Consider the following 13,436-nt stretch of genomic DNA (forward strand, 5'->3'; position numbering starts at 1 on the left):
TCTTATATTTTGAGCATTTTTACTTTTGCTGCTGTTTCCTTGCACTGAGATCGTTTGCTGTGTTGTTCCCTTAGCCTAGACTTCTCTTTCCCTGCCCTTAGGGCCCAGCCCAGGAGCTGCTTCCCTCCAGGCAGACTGTCAGCAGTGAAGGGGCTCCTGTCTCTGGCATCCGACTTCTGCTGAGCACCCACTTCCTTGCCCACTGTCCCTTTTCTCCTTGCTCCAAAGTCAGGACTTCCTTTTGTTTTGCATCATACTATATATTACACTTTTCAAGGCTCTTTCGTGTATATGTTCTCTTATTTCATCCTCCAGACAGTACCATGAGGTTGGTAGAACGGATTCTCATCCCCATTTTAACTGAGGTGAGGCAGGGAGAGTGTCCACATGGCATGAATCTTCATTCCTTTACCAGGGCTCCCAGGGTCACTTGTGCCACTCAGGTCCAGACTGCCAAATGCTCAGATTTTGAGCCTGTCATTTTGAGGTCCTCTTTTTTTTTTTTTGGCAGTACGCGGGCCTCTCACTGTTGTGGCCTCTCCCGTTGCGGAGCACAGGCTCCGGACCCGCAGGCTCAGCGGCCATGGCTCACGGGCCCAGCCGCTCCACGGCATGTGGTACCTTCCCTGACCGGGGCACGAACCCGTGTCCCCTGCATCGGCAGGTGGACTCTCAACCACTGCGCCACCAGGGAAGCCCTTGAGGTCCTCTTTTCTTACACAGTATTTGTTATCTGAAAAACCTAGAATTCTCAGTGCAGTGTCACAGGTCTCTTTGGAAGAAAAGAATCTTCAGAACCTAACCCTGGGGATGGTCCGTAGAGAACCAGAGCTGTGAACCCAGGAACTGCACGCAGGGCCAAAGTGGGTGTTTTAAAGGATGTGTTCAGTTGTCTCCACCTGTGATTTTCAAATGACAGTGGGAGGGGTTGGGTTTCCTTTATTTCAACAATAACAGCCCAGCATTTTGGATTGCATAAAGGTTTCTCATGAAGAGAAGATCCTGCTTTAAAAGGGGTGAGGCACTTTGAAAAATCACATTTAGCCCAAGTCAGGAGTCAGAATTTGGAGTGTGTGTGGTGTGTTTCCTCCCCATCCCCTTTATGGTAAAACCGACCTGTGTTCCAAATGCAGTCCTTCCACTTACTAGGTAGGTATGGTGACCTCGGCTGAGTTATTTAACTTCCCTAAACTTGTTTTCTCATCTGTAAAATGGGGAAAATACTATCTATTTTGAAGGATCATTGTAAGGATTAAAGATGATGCATGTACCAGACTTGGGGTACGGGCTCGACGAGTGAGAGTTACTTGGAAGCTGATGCAGAAGAGAGAATGTGACCCAGTACAGGAGTCACTGCCTGTGTACAGCTGGCCATAGTAGTGGTTCTCAGCCTGGGTAGGTGTCAGAATCACCTGGAAGACTGTTTTAACTACAGTTTGCTGGGTCCACCCTGCCTGCCCCCTGTAGTTTGATTCATTTGGTGTGGTGTGGGCCTTGAGAATTTGCATCTCTTGAGTTTCCAGGTGATGCTGCTGCTGCTACCGCTGGTCTGGGGACCACGCTTTGAGAATGACTGGGCTGCAGGTGAACTCACCGATGAGCATTTAGGTGCTGTAGCTGTATTTGAAAGCCGAGCTTTTATGTGGTTAAAGTTAACTTTGTTAGAAAGCGCTCGGAATGCATTTCACAAATACTGAATTTGGTATCTCAAGGATTTTTCCTCCTGAAGTCCAGGAGTCTTTGTTAAATATACTTGAAGAAGAATAAGTTACGAGAGTAACAGTTATAAACATATTATGGGTAGTCAAACAATATCAGATTGGCTGAGGTATGTGAAAGTGCTTTTATAAAATTCTAAAAACCGCAAAAATATTTTAATACTTTTTATTTTTAAGATTGAACATCATAATGGAGTATAAAATAGTGTAACTTAGATTTCTCATCTCAATGTGCTGTTTACCGTGTGTATTTTTCTCTTTCTCCTCCAGGCTGCTGACTTGAGTAAACCAATAGATAAAAGGATATACAAAGGAACACAGCCTACTTGTCATGACTTCAACCACCTAACAGCCACAGCAGAAAGTGTCTCTCTCCTAGTGGGCTTTTCCGCAGGCCAAGTCCAGCTTATAGACCCAATCAAAAAAGAAACTAGCAAACTATTTAATGAGGAAGTAAGTAGCACCCTGTCTTAGCTGTTAAGAATCCCTTTAAGAATGTTACGTTCTTACCGAGGGTAGTGGGCCTTGTTTTACACTGTGAGCGAAGCCCGTTTTCCGTTCTCAGATGTCCTACCTAGTATTACCCAAGTTTAAATGTGGTGCGTTACCTTGTTGACTTTTACCTGTTCTTCCTTGGGCTAACTGTTCTGTGCATTTTTTATGGAGATGCTCAGGTGTCTATAGCAGGTGCTTTAAAAATTTTTTTATAATGGAGATAGGGATGAGACTTGTAGCTTGATATTTATAATTTAAATAAGAAAATAAAGAATTTATTCACATCACCAGAAAATTTCATGCAGATCAAAGAACTTGATAATATTTCCTTAGGTTGCTTAAGTTGTAGCTAAAATTTGGTGTGTATGTTTGACGGGTGTTTGACTGAGAATTTGTTCTCTTGCTCTTGTAAATGTTTGCTATTAAATCACCTTTGACATGGTTAGAAATCCTGGCACTTAAAATTGGATCCTATGACATAGCTTTTGCCAGTGTTGTAGCATGTGCTGGGGTTTCTAGTGTCTTCAGTTTCATTCTGGCAGGAGCCTGAGATATCTGAGCTGTCCATTCAGGAACACGTCAACCATTAAACATAGTAGGTGTAAGTTGCCAAACAGATTATATTTTTATAAGCGATTGAAGTGGCTTTTCAGCCCCAAGTATTGCCATTACATATTTGACGTACTTCCTCCTCTGTGTCTGTATGACTTTCCTAGTGAATGGAAAAGATGAGGCAGTCTTGCTGAGTTAGCAGCCCTGGGTTGCAGTCTACTTGTGGCCTCAGCCCTGGTGTGACAGGGGCCGGGTCACACGGATTCCTCTCAGGAAGGGCGAGTGGTTTTGATTGTTGCATGGTTTTAAAGTCATTAACTTGGAACAGAAGTGCATTATAAATTCTGATTTTTAAGAAATAATTTTGCTTGGGGAAGAATACTCCACAAATTGCAGTTAAAATTCTGACTCTTTTTGCAGTCCCCGTGGTATATGCTGTCCATGCATATCCAGTCTCCAGCCACGGTGCTCCTGGTTGGCATTGCCAGTGGATTTGGTGAAATCCTTTGAACCATGCCATCTCTTCTTCTAGTTTCATCTGGGTTGACTGGAAACAAAACTTGCCGTCTGGATTGACAGAAGTATTTAAACCCATTTTCTGTTAAAAAAAAAATCTTAAGCAGAAAATTATTCTATTTACCTAAACATTTTATTAACATCATTTGACGGAGTGACGTCTAAGTAGCTGGATGATCTTTTTGGGGGGTAGTGGTGGGGAGAGTGAGGGCACAAAACTAGACTGCTCTGCATTCTTAATAGAAATTGTGAATTTGGCGTCACTGTGGGGTTTTATTTGTGTTTAGGTAGGGGACGTGTTTTTGAGGGGGAAGGGATTGGAGCCATGTAAAGGGCTGTTGGTAAACAAGGTCGGGAGGCTGATCGGCTGAGGATGGCACAGAATGCCACTTAGAGAACAAGAAGGGTTTGTGTGTCATCGCTGGGGGAGGGTGCAGCAGAGACCACAGGGCCCTGAGAGCGCTCGGACGCATCAGCTAGACCCATTCCTTACTCAGGACAGCTGGGAGTCACGGGCTGGAGAGCAGCTCCTCACTCTTAATGAGTGAAGCATGAGTTACCTCCTACTCTTTTTACATTTTATTTGAAAAATGGCTGTTCAAAGTTCTAGGATTGTGTATGGCTTAATACCAACTTGGCATTTACAACTTGAGGCAGACATTGATTGCCCTTCGCAGTAAGGACATTCTTTGGCTTGTATGGGTAACATTCTCATCAGATTTTGCTCAGGATGTCTAAGAGAAAGGGTCATCAGGGGTTTGTTTCTCAGAGAGTGCCAGGGATGGTGGTCGAAGCTGTCGTAGGCTGTGCTTTGCATTGGTATGGGACGTGGAGGTTTCAAAGTGTTTTGTCTCTTTCCTCGGCTTGGGAGGGTGGGTTGCTGTCTCCATTGTGCGCAGATGAGGAAATAGTCAAAGAGAAGGTAAGTGAATTGTCCACATCAGGTAACAATTTGATGATAGAGCTGGATCCAGAAATTAATTCCATGAGCTCTTATTGGTCATAGATTGTAAGCCCCACCGTGTGTGGTTGCCAGATGGGCTCTTGCCTCCCCAGGAGCTCACAGTTTAGTGAGATGGACCAAAAGGATACTGGAACGTGTGTTATCCCAGTGTTATGAACAAAGTACCAAGGAATAATGTATTAATTGCATTCCTCAGTATGTATCAAATATCATAAAATAAAAACAAAAGTTAAGTTCAGTGGGGACAGTTCGAGAAAGCTTCCAGAAGGTGACATTTGACCTGGGTTTGAAAGATGCATAGGAGTTGGAGGAGGATGAGAAAGGCCTTCAAAGCTGGAGAAAACAGCTTAGCATGTGGAGGCCAAGGGTGGCCACACCACAGCATGTGGGTCTTGGAGTGGCAGAAGTTAAAGCCAGACAGATGAGCTGGAACCAGATTGTAAAAGCCCTTTGATCACATGCTGGGAGATTTGGATCTGACACTGGATGCTGTGGGGGACCTTTGGGCTTTTATTTAATCAAGGGAGTGACAGGATCAAATGTATTTTTTTAGAACTCTTGTCAGCACTTGTGGAAGGTGGATTGGAATGAAGAAAGAGAGAATGAAGGTAGCAAGACCAGTGACGAGGCTCTAGTAACTGTCCAGGTGAGAGCTGAGGACTTGAACTAGGGTTGTGGCCATTTCCTCATCCATTTGACGGACCTTGATAGCCTACCACGTGCCCGGCACTGGGTCTGCAGCGGCAGATAACAGCTGCCCTGTGTTTCCCCTCCAGAGAGAGGGGAGAGAAGTGTGAACAGCACCACACACACACATACACACAATTACGGCAGATGGTGGTGACTTGTTGTGATGTCAGAGGAGATAGAGGGCCTGAAGGAGAGACAGACGTGGAGGCCTGCTTTACGGGGACGTGGGGAGCGTCCGTCTCTTGGAGGAAGTGAAGTGCTTTGAGCTGAGCCTCGCCTGAGGAGGCCCCCAGGTAAGGAGCTGGAGGTAGAGCGCCCCTGCAGAGGGAGAGCCGGTGAAGGCCCCTGGAGGGAAGAGCTTGGGGCCAAGAGACCTGAGAGAGGACGGTGGACCTGGGAGGGCGTTGTGAAGTGAGAGGGCATGAGTCTGGAGGCCCTGCCACTCAGGACCTGACCCGGGTTTGCTTCTTCGAGCTGTGGGAGCTCACAGACGGGAGCAAGAGGTGGTCAGATCGATGTTTTTGAAAATAACCCTGGCTGCTTCTTGGAGACGGAACTGGAGAGACGAGGGAACAGATCTTGAGATTGTGGCCCACTTACTGCACTGGGGAAGGCGGGGAAGGAGCAGGTGCTGGGAACAGAGTCCGTTCTGTGCTTGTTAAGCTCGAGAGGCCAGTAGGTGGTTGCATACCTGGATAGGAGCACAAAACTGGAGGTGAATGTTGGGGGCTGTCAGCATATAAATAGTAATCATGTCCCTGAGATTAGACGGCAGGCCTGTGGAGAAGGCACAGTAGAGCAAAGACGAGTCTTTGCTAAGTCCTAGACGTGTCTGGGGCTGAGCCCTGTTTATACTCTAAGATTCTGGTCATCTGCTCATGGCCCGCAGAGGAGCACTTACAACCGTCAGTGTATTACCATGAAATTTACAGACTCACAGCCCAGTGGCTAAGAACATAGACCCTTGAACCCGAATGCCTAGAGCTCAGACACCCTTCTGCCACTTACTGCCTGCAGGATGTGGGTCTTTACTTCATCTCTTCTCCTCAGCCAGAAAGTGGATAAGAGCGGTCCCCGCCTGGAGGTGTGGTGAGGATGAGATGTTAGCAGAGGGCCTGGAGAGCAAGCCCTGGGGAGAAAAGTTCCAGGTGGAGGGGAAACTCAGAGGGTTTCTTTCACTAGAGGTTGGAGGAAAGGCTTCTTGGGAGGTGAGATACCAGCAGTTTTGAAGGAGAAGCACAAATGATTTTCCAGGACAAGAAGGTAAGAGCAGGGCAACCCAGACAGAGAAGCAACATGAGTAAGGCAGACGATGGGGACTGTTTATCATGACTGTTTGGCGTCTGTCTGTCTTACTCACCAGAGAGCTCCTCAGCCTCCCATTACACACATGCACGTGTGCGTGCACACACTCCACTATTGATTACTCTGACCTTTGCTCCTTTCTGGAGGTGTCTGGTGCATGAAAGTATAGTAAATGTTTGGATGGATGGATAGGTGGGTAGGTGAATGGAAAAGAAATTATAAGTTCCAGAAATCCACACTAGACCAAAGATAGGTGAAAATTTCTATCTGGGAATAGAGTGTATCTTAAAAGGTGATTTTTTCCCCCCATTGATTAAAAAACTTAAAATACTTGTTTATAGAAAAAATTGGGACATAGAGAAGTACAAAGAAGATGGGAAAACATCACCTAGAAATCCCATTGCTCACTGTTAACTTTATTGTCTTTGTAATTTTTTATGTTTTTAATGAGGCAGAACTGTCAGATTCACACCTTCCATTAGAGCTGCTGGCAACCTTCACCTCCTGGTCTGGCCCTCAGTCTATCCAGTTCATGTCAGATAGCAGAGGCAAGCCCTGCTCCCCGGGCCGTCCCAGTCATACTGAGACCCTGGCTGCTGCACCAGTTCAGCCCCGGAGGAAGGCTGGTCCTTGCTAGCGTCCCTTGGGGAATGATAGCCTAGATCCCCTGAGACACTGCTTTCTCTCAAGCCTTAGAGTAGACTTGAGGTCTCTGTGTGTAGTGTTCTGTATGTTTTATGCCCTTGATGGTATCTAACGGCACATCTGATGAGCTCCCAGACCGTGGAGCCTACCTTCATGGTAAGGGTCACCAGGGAGGGAGAGGTACCCTGGTCAGCGCCCGGAAGGGGTGAGGGGTCCACTTTTCATCACTAACGGTTACGATGTACTGGGGAGGAAGTCATAAAGGGGCAGTTTCTGTGTGGGAATGAACTCAGCCTTGTTTGCCTTTGTAAAAATTCTGATTATATCTGGGTTGTATCCAGAGAACAGTAACTTCAAAGGATTTTTAAGTATGTTTGGTTATTGGGTGGATGTAAAATCTAAGAAGAACTTGTCATTTCGGCTTCTTCATCCCTGGCGTGTAATGAGCCCCCCTGTTCTTGACTTTCTCCTCTCTCGCAGGTTGTGAGGCCAGGGCAGCGCACTGGGTAGGCTGTAGGCTCCTCGTGGACGCCTGTCCCTGCTGCTGCCTGAGGCTGTGTCTGCTCTTTCATCCCAGGCTGCAGGCTCCCTCTGCACGCAGCGCCCCCAGGAGTGGGGAGGAGAGGAGGCCCAGCTTCGCAATATTCTGTCTAGTTCTCTAACGAGAGAGTGGCTCTGGGCATCTTGTTAGTTTTGTTTTTGTTGTTGCTTTTTTTAATCAAAGGAAGGAAATGAGCACTTAATGATCTACTCCTTAAAGTTTTGACATTGATAAAAATGACATCTGATCCTCTTTCACAGGGCTTTGAAACCTTTTCCTAATACTTCCTGAGGGAAGAAGCAGCTGTCTTTAAATGCCTTTACAGAATCAAAGCCCTTAGTCACCGTTTTTGCTTGTGGCTACATTACTTTGTGGCTACATTACGGCTTTTCCAGCAGCTGCTGTGGTTTTGGAATTGTTTGTTTTTAGTACTTCTGTTATAAATTAATATCTGCATTGTAAAATGCATACCCAGCAACCCCCCAAGAATTTTTTCCTGCTTATCATGTTGATAGCAGTGAAAAAAAGAAAATTAAAAAGTATGTGCTTTGGAAAGCTTCATTTTAGCAGTGGTGCTTTAATGTGGTTACGGATTTGTTTTTATTCTTGCTTCCTCTAAACTAGTTTAGTATAGTTAGGAAGTCTTGTTTGTGAATGCCATTAAGGACGGTAGTTTTGGTGTTTGTTGGACTTTGACTGGATTGATGTTAGAAATGAGGCCGTGTCTTCTGCATTCAGAAGGGGGAATGTGGGAGCCGTGGGTGATTACCAGGGAGAGAAGTGGGTGTGGGAGCCCGCTTCCTGGGTAGGTGGCTTGACGTACAGACCTGGCATAGTAATACCCAGATTTTGGTTTTGGTTTTTATGGAAGTGATTTTAAAAGTAGGCCTTTGAGCGTTGTGGAATTTCCCTCCTTAATGGAAAGCTCAGTGGTCCTGCCAGATGACCTGAGCGCCTGTCTTTCCCTGAGACCTGCCCCGCTCTCCTCTCCTTGCCCTTCCTGCCAGGGCGGCCTCACCTCAGCCTCGGAGCAAGGGGCTTTCTTCTCCTGGACCCCCGCCCAGCTCCCTCACTGCCTCCCCTCCTGGCCTGTAGCACAGAGCCGCCCCCAGAGACCCTGTGACGGGATGGAGGGAATCGTGATGCAGGGAGCAGAGCCCCTGGCCTGTCCGACATTCACTCAGTGTCAGTTCCTTCCTCTCCTCATGGGACTTCTGGCTGGTTTTCTCGGCTTTCCTTCTGCTTTCCTGACTTTTGTCCTGCTCCCTATAAGTAGTCTTTTCCCAAAGTTGCACACTCTCCTCCTCTTCCTTGTACACCTTCTGCCTTGGAGAGCTCAGGATGTCACAGATCTGGCTCTTATAAGTTCACAGCCCATTTCCTCATCTTCCACAGTCATTCTCATCAGCTGCCTGCTCGATGAGGACACTTGAACTTCTCCCCAGCATGGTCACCCCCCTTCCCAGTCACTCAGGCTCAAAACCTAGGAGTCTGTTCACACGCCTCCTTCACCCCCACCCCACCTCCTAATACATCCAGCCTAGCCCACTGTTAAACAGTCCATCCTGCCACACCACCGCTGGTCAAGTTTAAGACCTTTTTGTCCACGGACAATTGTCATAGCTTCCTAACCGGTCTCTCTTCACCCACACCATTCTGTACCTGCTGACGGGAGACTTCACTTCATTCTGGTGCTTCCCTTTTCAGAAATCTTCAGTGCCCCTACTGTCTGCAGCAGTACAGCCAGCAGAAATATATTGTGAGCCACAAATTCAATTTAAAATGTCTAATAGCCACATTACATCAATTTAAAAATAGGTGAAGTTAAGATACTTTATCTTGGGACTTCCCTGGTGGCGCAGTGGTTAAGAATCCGCCTGCCAGTGCAGGGGACATGGGTTCAATCCCTCGTCCAGGAAGATCCCACATGCCGCAGAGTAACTAAGCCCGAGTGCCACAACTACTGAGCCCTCATGCCACAACTCCTGAAGCCCATGCGCCGCAACTACTGAGCCTATGCGCTGTAACTGCTGAAGCCCGCGTGCCTAGAGCCGATGCTCCGCAGCAAGAGAAGCCACCACAATGAGAAGCCCGCGCACCGCAACAAAGAGTAGCCCCCGCTCGCCGCAACTAGACAGAGCCCACGCGCAGCAACGAGGACCCAACGCAGCCAAAAAAAAAATGTATTACTTTATCTAATACATCCAAACATCATTTCAACATATAATCAATATAAAATTATGAATGAGATACTTTCCATAATTTTTCAAGTCTTCAGGATCTAGTGTGTAATTTACACTCACAGCATGTCTCACTTTGGACCAGTCACTTTCAAGTGCTTGGGGCTGTGGGATTGGTCAGCACAGGGATTCAAGGTCACAGCCCAGACCCCTTAGCCTGGTACTGCATGTCCTTGAGTCCCAGCTCGCGATTCCAGACCTAATTTCCTGCCCCTGCTCAGGTGCTCCAGCCAAAACGGTTACCGTGCGCATCCGCAGACCCAACTGCACTGTGCTGAGCCTTGATCTGGCCGCCCGCCCCCAGCACAGGCCTGGCCCCACCTGTACTCGGGAGCTCCTCAGGGGACTTGGGCTTTTGCCAAGGGTGTTTTTTCAACATACTCAAACGCATCATCCAGATCACGGCCCCACTGACACTGGAGAAGTCAAGCCCGGCGGGGAAATCCTGTTAGTTAGCTCTGAGAACTGACCAAGATGACTTACTTTTTTTATTAGACATTTTCTGGAACAAAAATATACCCTTATGGTGCAGAAAGTGGGTTGCATTCTTTATATTTATTGAATAAGATGTTCTAGGTATTTGTTTTTTAATTTCTGTTCTCTAACTTTTTTGCTAAACCCAAACCAAGTGATAGCCCAGGGCAGTTTACTTCAGTGACTCCGAGCTAGCCCTGAAGTTGTGCCTCCCACTGCCCGGGGTCTGCAGGGGGGGCGCCCTGGTTTATTGACGTTTCTCAGTGGCACAGAAGGCGCCAGCCCCACTTTGGGGCTGACGGGCCTGTGCCGGGTGTCATCTTACCCGCTCCATCCCCCTTGCACCAGCGCCTTCCGTGTCTCTAGGATGAAGAGCGCTTGGTTTGCTCCCCCATCAGCGCCCCCACCATTGTCCCCTCTGTGAGGATGCTCTGACCTGCTTCCTCCCAGCCCGCTTCTTCTGCTGCCCCTTTACCTCTTTGCTCAGCGCGCCCTCATCCCAGAGATAGAGGCCTTTCTAGGCCTTCCTCCTTGAGACTGGAATCACTCTAATCCTCCTGCCCTTTGTCTTCTTTCCCTGGTTGGGTTTTGCTCACAGTACAGCACTCCTTACCGTCAGATCCTGTCAATTTCACTACCTTTTCATCCCACTTGAACATCAGTTCCACTCAGGAAGGGATGTCTGTCTGTTGGTGCTGTCAGTGCCTGGCGTGTAGTGTACATTCAGTAAAGGATGGAAAGAGGAATGAACGAAACATGAGTGAGTGGTGAGCGGGAGGGACCACAGGCGAGTTTGCGGACCTCTCTGATCCTGTTTCTTGGTGGGTAACACGGCAATAGCACCTACCTTCCTATGGGGAAATGAGCACTCATACTTACACTGCTGGTGGGAATATAAATTGTTACATCCTGTATGGGAGGTAATTTGGCGATATCTGTAAAAAATTATAAATGTATGTACCTCCTGAACCAGCTATTCCAGTGGGAATTTATCCTGCAAGTATATTTATACATGTGAAAATTGCCATATGTGCAGGTTATTCTTTGCTATACAAATGTCCTTCAGTGGGGGACTTCTCAAATAAACCACAGTATATCCATGTAATTGAGTACTCTGCAGCTGTAGAAAAGAATGAGGAAGCTGTCTTCGTACCAGTACAGAGAGACGCACGTGTGTGACTGCATGAGAAAACAGAGGCGCAGACAGTGAAAAAAAGGAGTGTGGATAAACTTGTATCTGTGTTTGTCTTGTCCACACAGGAAGACACTTGCAGAGATAAACAAGAAGCTAATGACAGTAATTCTGGGGTCAAGGGATCTGGGATGGAGGAAAGGGGTGTGAGTGAGGCTTTCTACTGGATACTTTTATTAATATATATGAATTATGACTGTATTACCTATTAAAAAAATAAAAGCTTACGTTGCGGGGTTATTTTGAGGATGAAACAGCATGTGTGCAGAGCCACTGGTCAGTGCTTGGCCACAGAGTAGATCCTCAGGTTGGAAGCTAGCACGGCTGCCCTGATATGCCTGCCACGTACCCCGCGATGAAGCAGACGTTTTCCCTGCACTTGAGCACACAATCTGGTAGGGAAAACTGATGGTGTAGAACAACTGAGAAAGCCTTCCCACGTTAGAGTTGGTATGTGGTCCGTTAATGGTTTTGGTTTGCAGTTGCTTAAGCTGCTGTGCCTGCTTCCCAAGTGCTGAGGTGTGGCGTGTCTACGTGGGTGCCCCAGCAGGGCCACAGAAGGTGGGCTCAGGTTTTTGTCCGTAAGTTACATCCACGTGTCTACTTACAGCAGGCTCAATGCACCTTTTTAACGTGGAGTAAAGTCTTCAAATGTGTCTCGTCACCCCAGTAACATGTATTTTAATAATGGTGCTATGATTATTTATCTCCATTCCTCACAGTTGCAGGGAAATACCGTTTTTACTTGACAGTATTCCAGTTTTGAGTTCTAATGGAATTATTTTTGTTTTGCCTTTTTAAGCCCAAAATAAAATTTTTCTCCTAACCATAGTGCTAGAAGTTTTTATGTCCATCCTTAAAATTTTCCACACATGATAGAGTAACGGTGGAGAGCTGTTGGGAAAATTGAGATTAGATTTGGTTGTGGTGAAATGTGAGGTGCAGGGGTTGAAAGCCACACACCGGGCCAGGGCACGGCCAGCAGCCTGGCTTCTCAGCCTGAGGTCGCTTCTGTAGCCGCCCAGTGAGGCCACCAATGGGGGTGAACCGGCACCACCCTTGGACACTAAGCCAGCAGACCAGTCCTGGTTAAGGGATCAGGAGTGCTGGGGCAGCCTGAGCCCGGTGGGTACAGCAAGGTCTGCTGGGTGGGGGTAGGCTCCCCCAAGACCAAAGCCCTGACCTGGCCTCGTAAGGTGCCTCTGACCTCTGTGGAAGAAATGGTGACGGTCTCGTGGAAACCCTGACAGAGCAGCACTGGGCTTCCAGGTTGTTGGCGTTAGCATAGGTCAGCGGCCGTATACAGGAAGGTCACCGGGCAGGAGAGGAAAGAGGCAGGGGGTGACAGTGCGGCTGTGACACTGCAGAGCGACAGCAGTGACCCCTGCTGCTCAGTAACCCTTGCCGGGCCTGCTAGCCCCGGGCCCTCATGCCAGGCAGGGTCAGGCCTCTCCACTCTTCCCTGGCTGGGACCATTGTTGGCCACCTCCCTTCCAGGGCCTAATTTTCTGCAGCAGTTTGCATGGTTCATTAGTCTTTTTGAAGAAACCAAGTGTTTTCATTTTCTGTGACTTTCTGTAAAGATGCAGCACACACAGCAGACACACAGTGCAAGGCCGACAAGGCAGGAGGCCCTGTGTCCCGGTGGGCTTCCCGTCCCTGTGGCCCGTGGCCCTCTGAGGCTCGAGTCGGGGAACCCCAAGCACGTGAGGGAAGTGGGAGCATGTAGCTCACCGAAGCCCGCTGGGCTCCCGAGGCACCCGGTTGCCAGGCTGGCAGTGGAGAGCGTCTGGCAGCAGGACTTGCTGAGAACTCAGGGGTCTTGGGAACTCCCAGATGGTTTCTGGTGCTGTGATTTGGGGACCAGGCAGCCTCATGGAAGCCGCTGTGCCAGTGAGCCCCACGAAAGGTCTGCAAGCAGGGAAGCGTACTCGGAGGGTGGTCGTCCCTTTTGAGGGGTTTCTCCTTTTGCCTTTTGTTCTTTTAAAGGCAAGACTCCCGACCTGTGCCTGTTAAAGAAACAGTTGGTCAGTGGATCAAAAATAAACGTGGAGTAGAGTGGCAGTGATTAGGCACATACTCCTGAGTGTTAATCATCTGTTTA

General features: G+C 48.0%; 1 protein-coding gene across 16 annotated transcripts in view; it reads left to right on the top strand.

Moving 5' to 3' along the window:
- WDR20 (WD repeat domain 20) overlaps nt 1–13,436 on the top strand; it is a 64,391-nt gene that overhangs the window by 38,049 nt on the left and 12,906 nt on the right. For 7 of the 16 annotated variants that reach the window (XM_033420484.2, XM_004262411.3, XM_033420490.2 and 4 more), the window contains exon 2: nt 1,989–2,171. The exons of 4 other annotated variants lie outside the window; for them this stretch is intronic. In XM_033420484.2, the coding sequence (XP_033276375.1) occupies nt 1,989–2,171 (183 nt within the window). 5 more of the 16 variants (XM_004262409.3, XM_033420425.2, XM_033420474.2 and 2 more) reach the window with 3 other exon arrangements.

The sequence above is a fragment of the Orcinus orca genome, chromosome 2, assembly GCF_937001465.1.
Source record: "Orcinus orca chromosome 2, mOrcOrc1.1, whole genome shotgun sequence".
Classification (NCBI taxonomy): Eukaryota; Metazoa; Chordata; class Mammalia; order Artiodactyla; family Delphinidae; genus Orcinus; species Orcinus orca.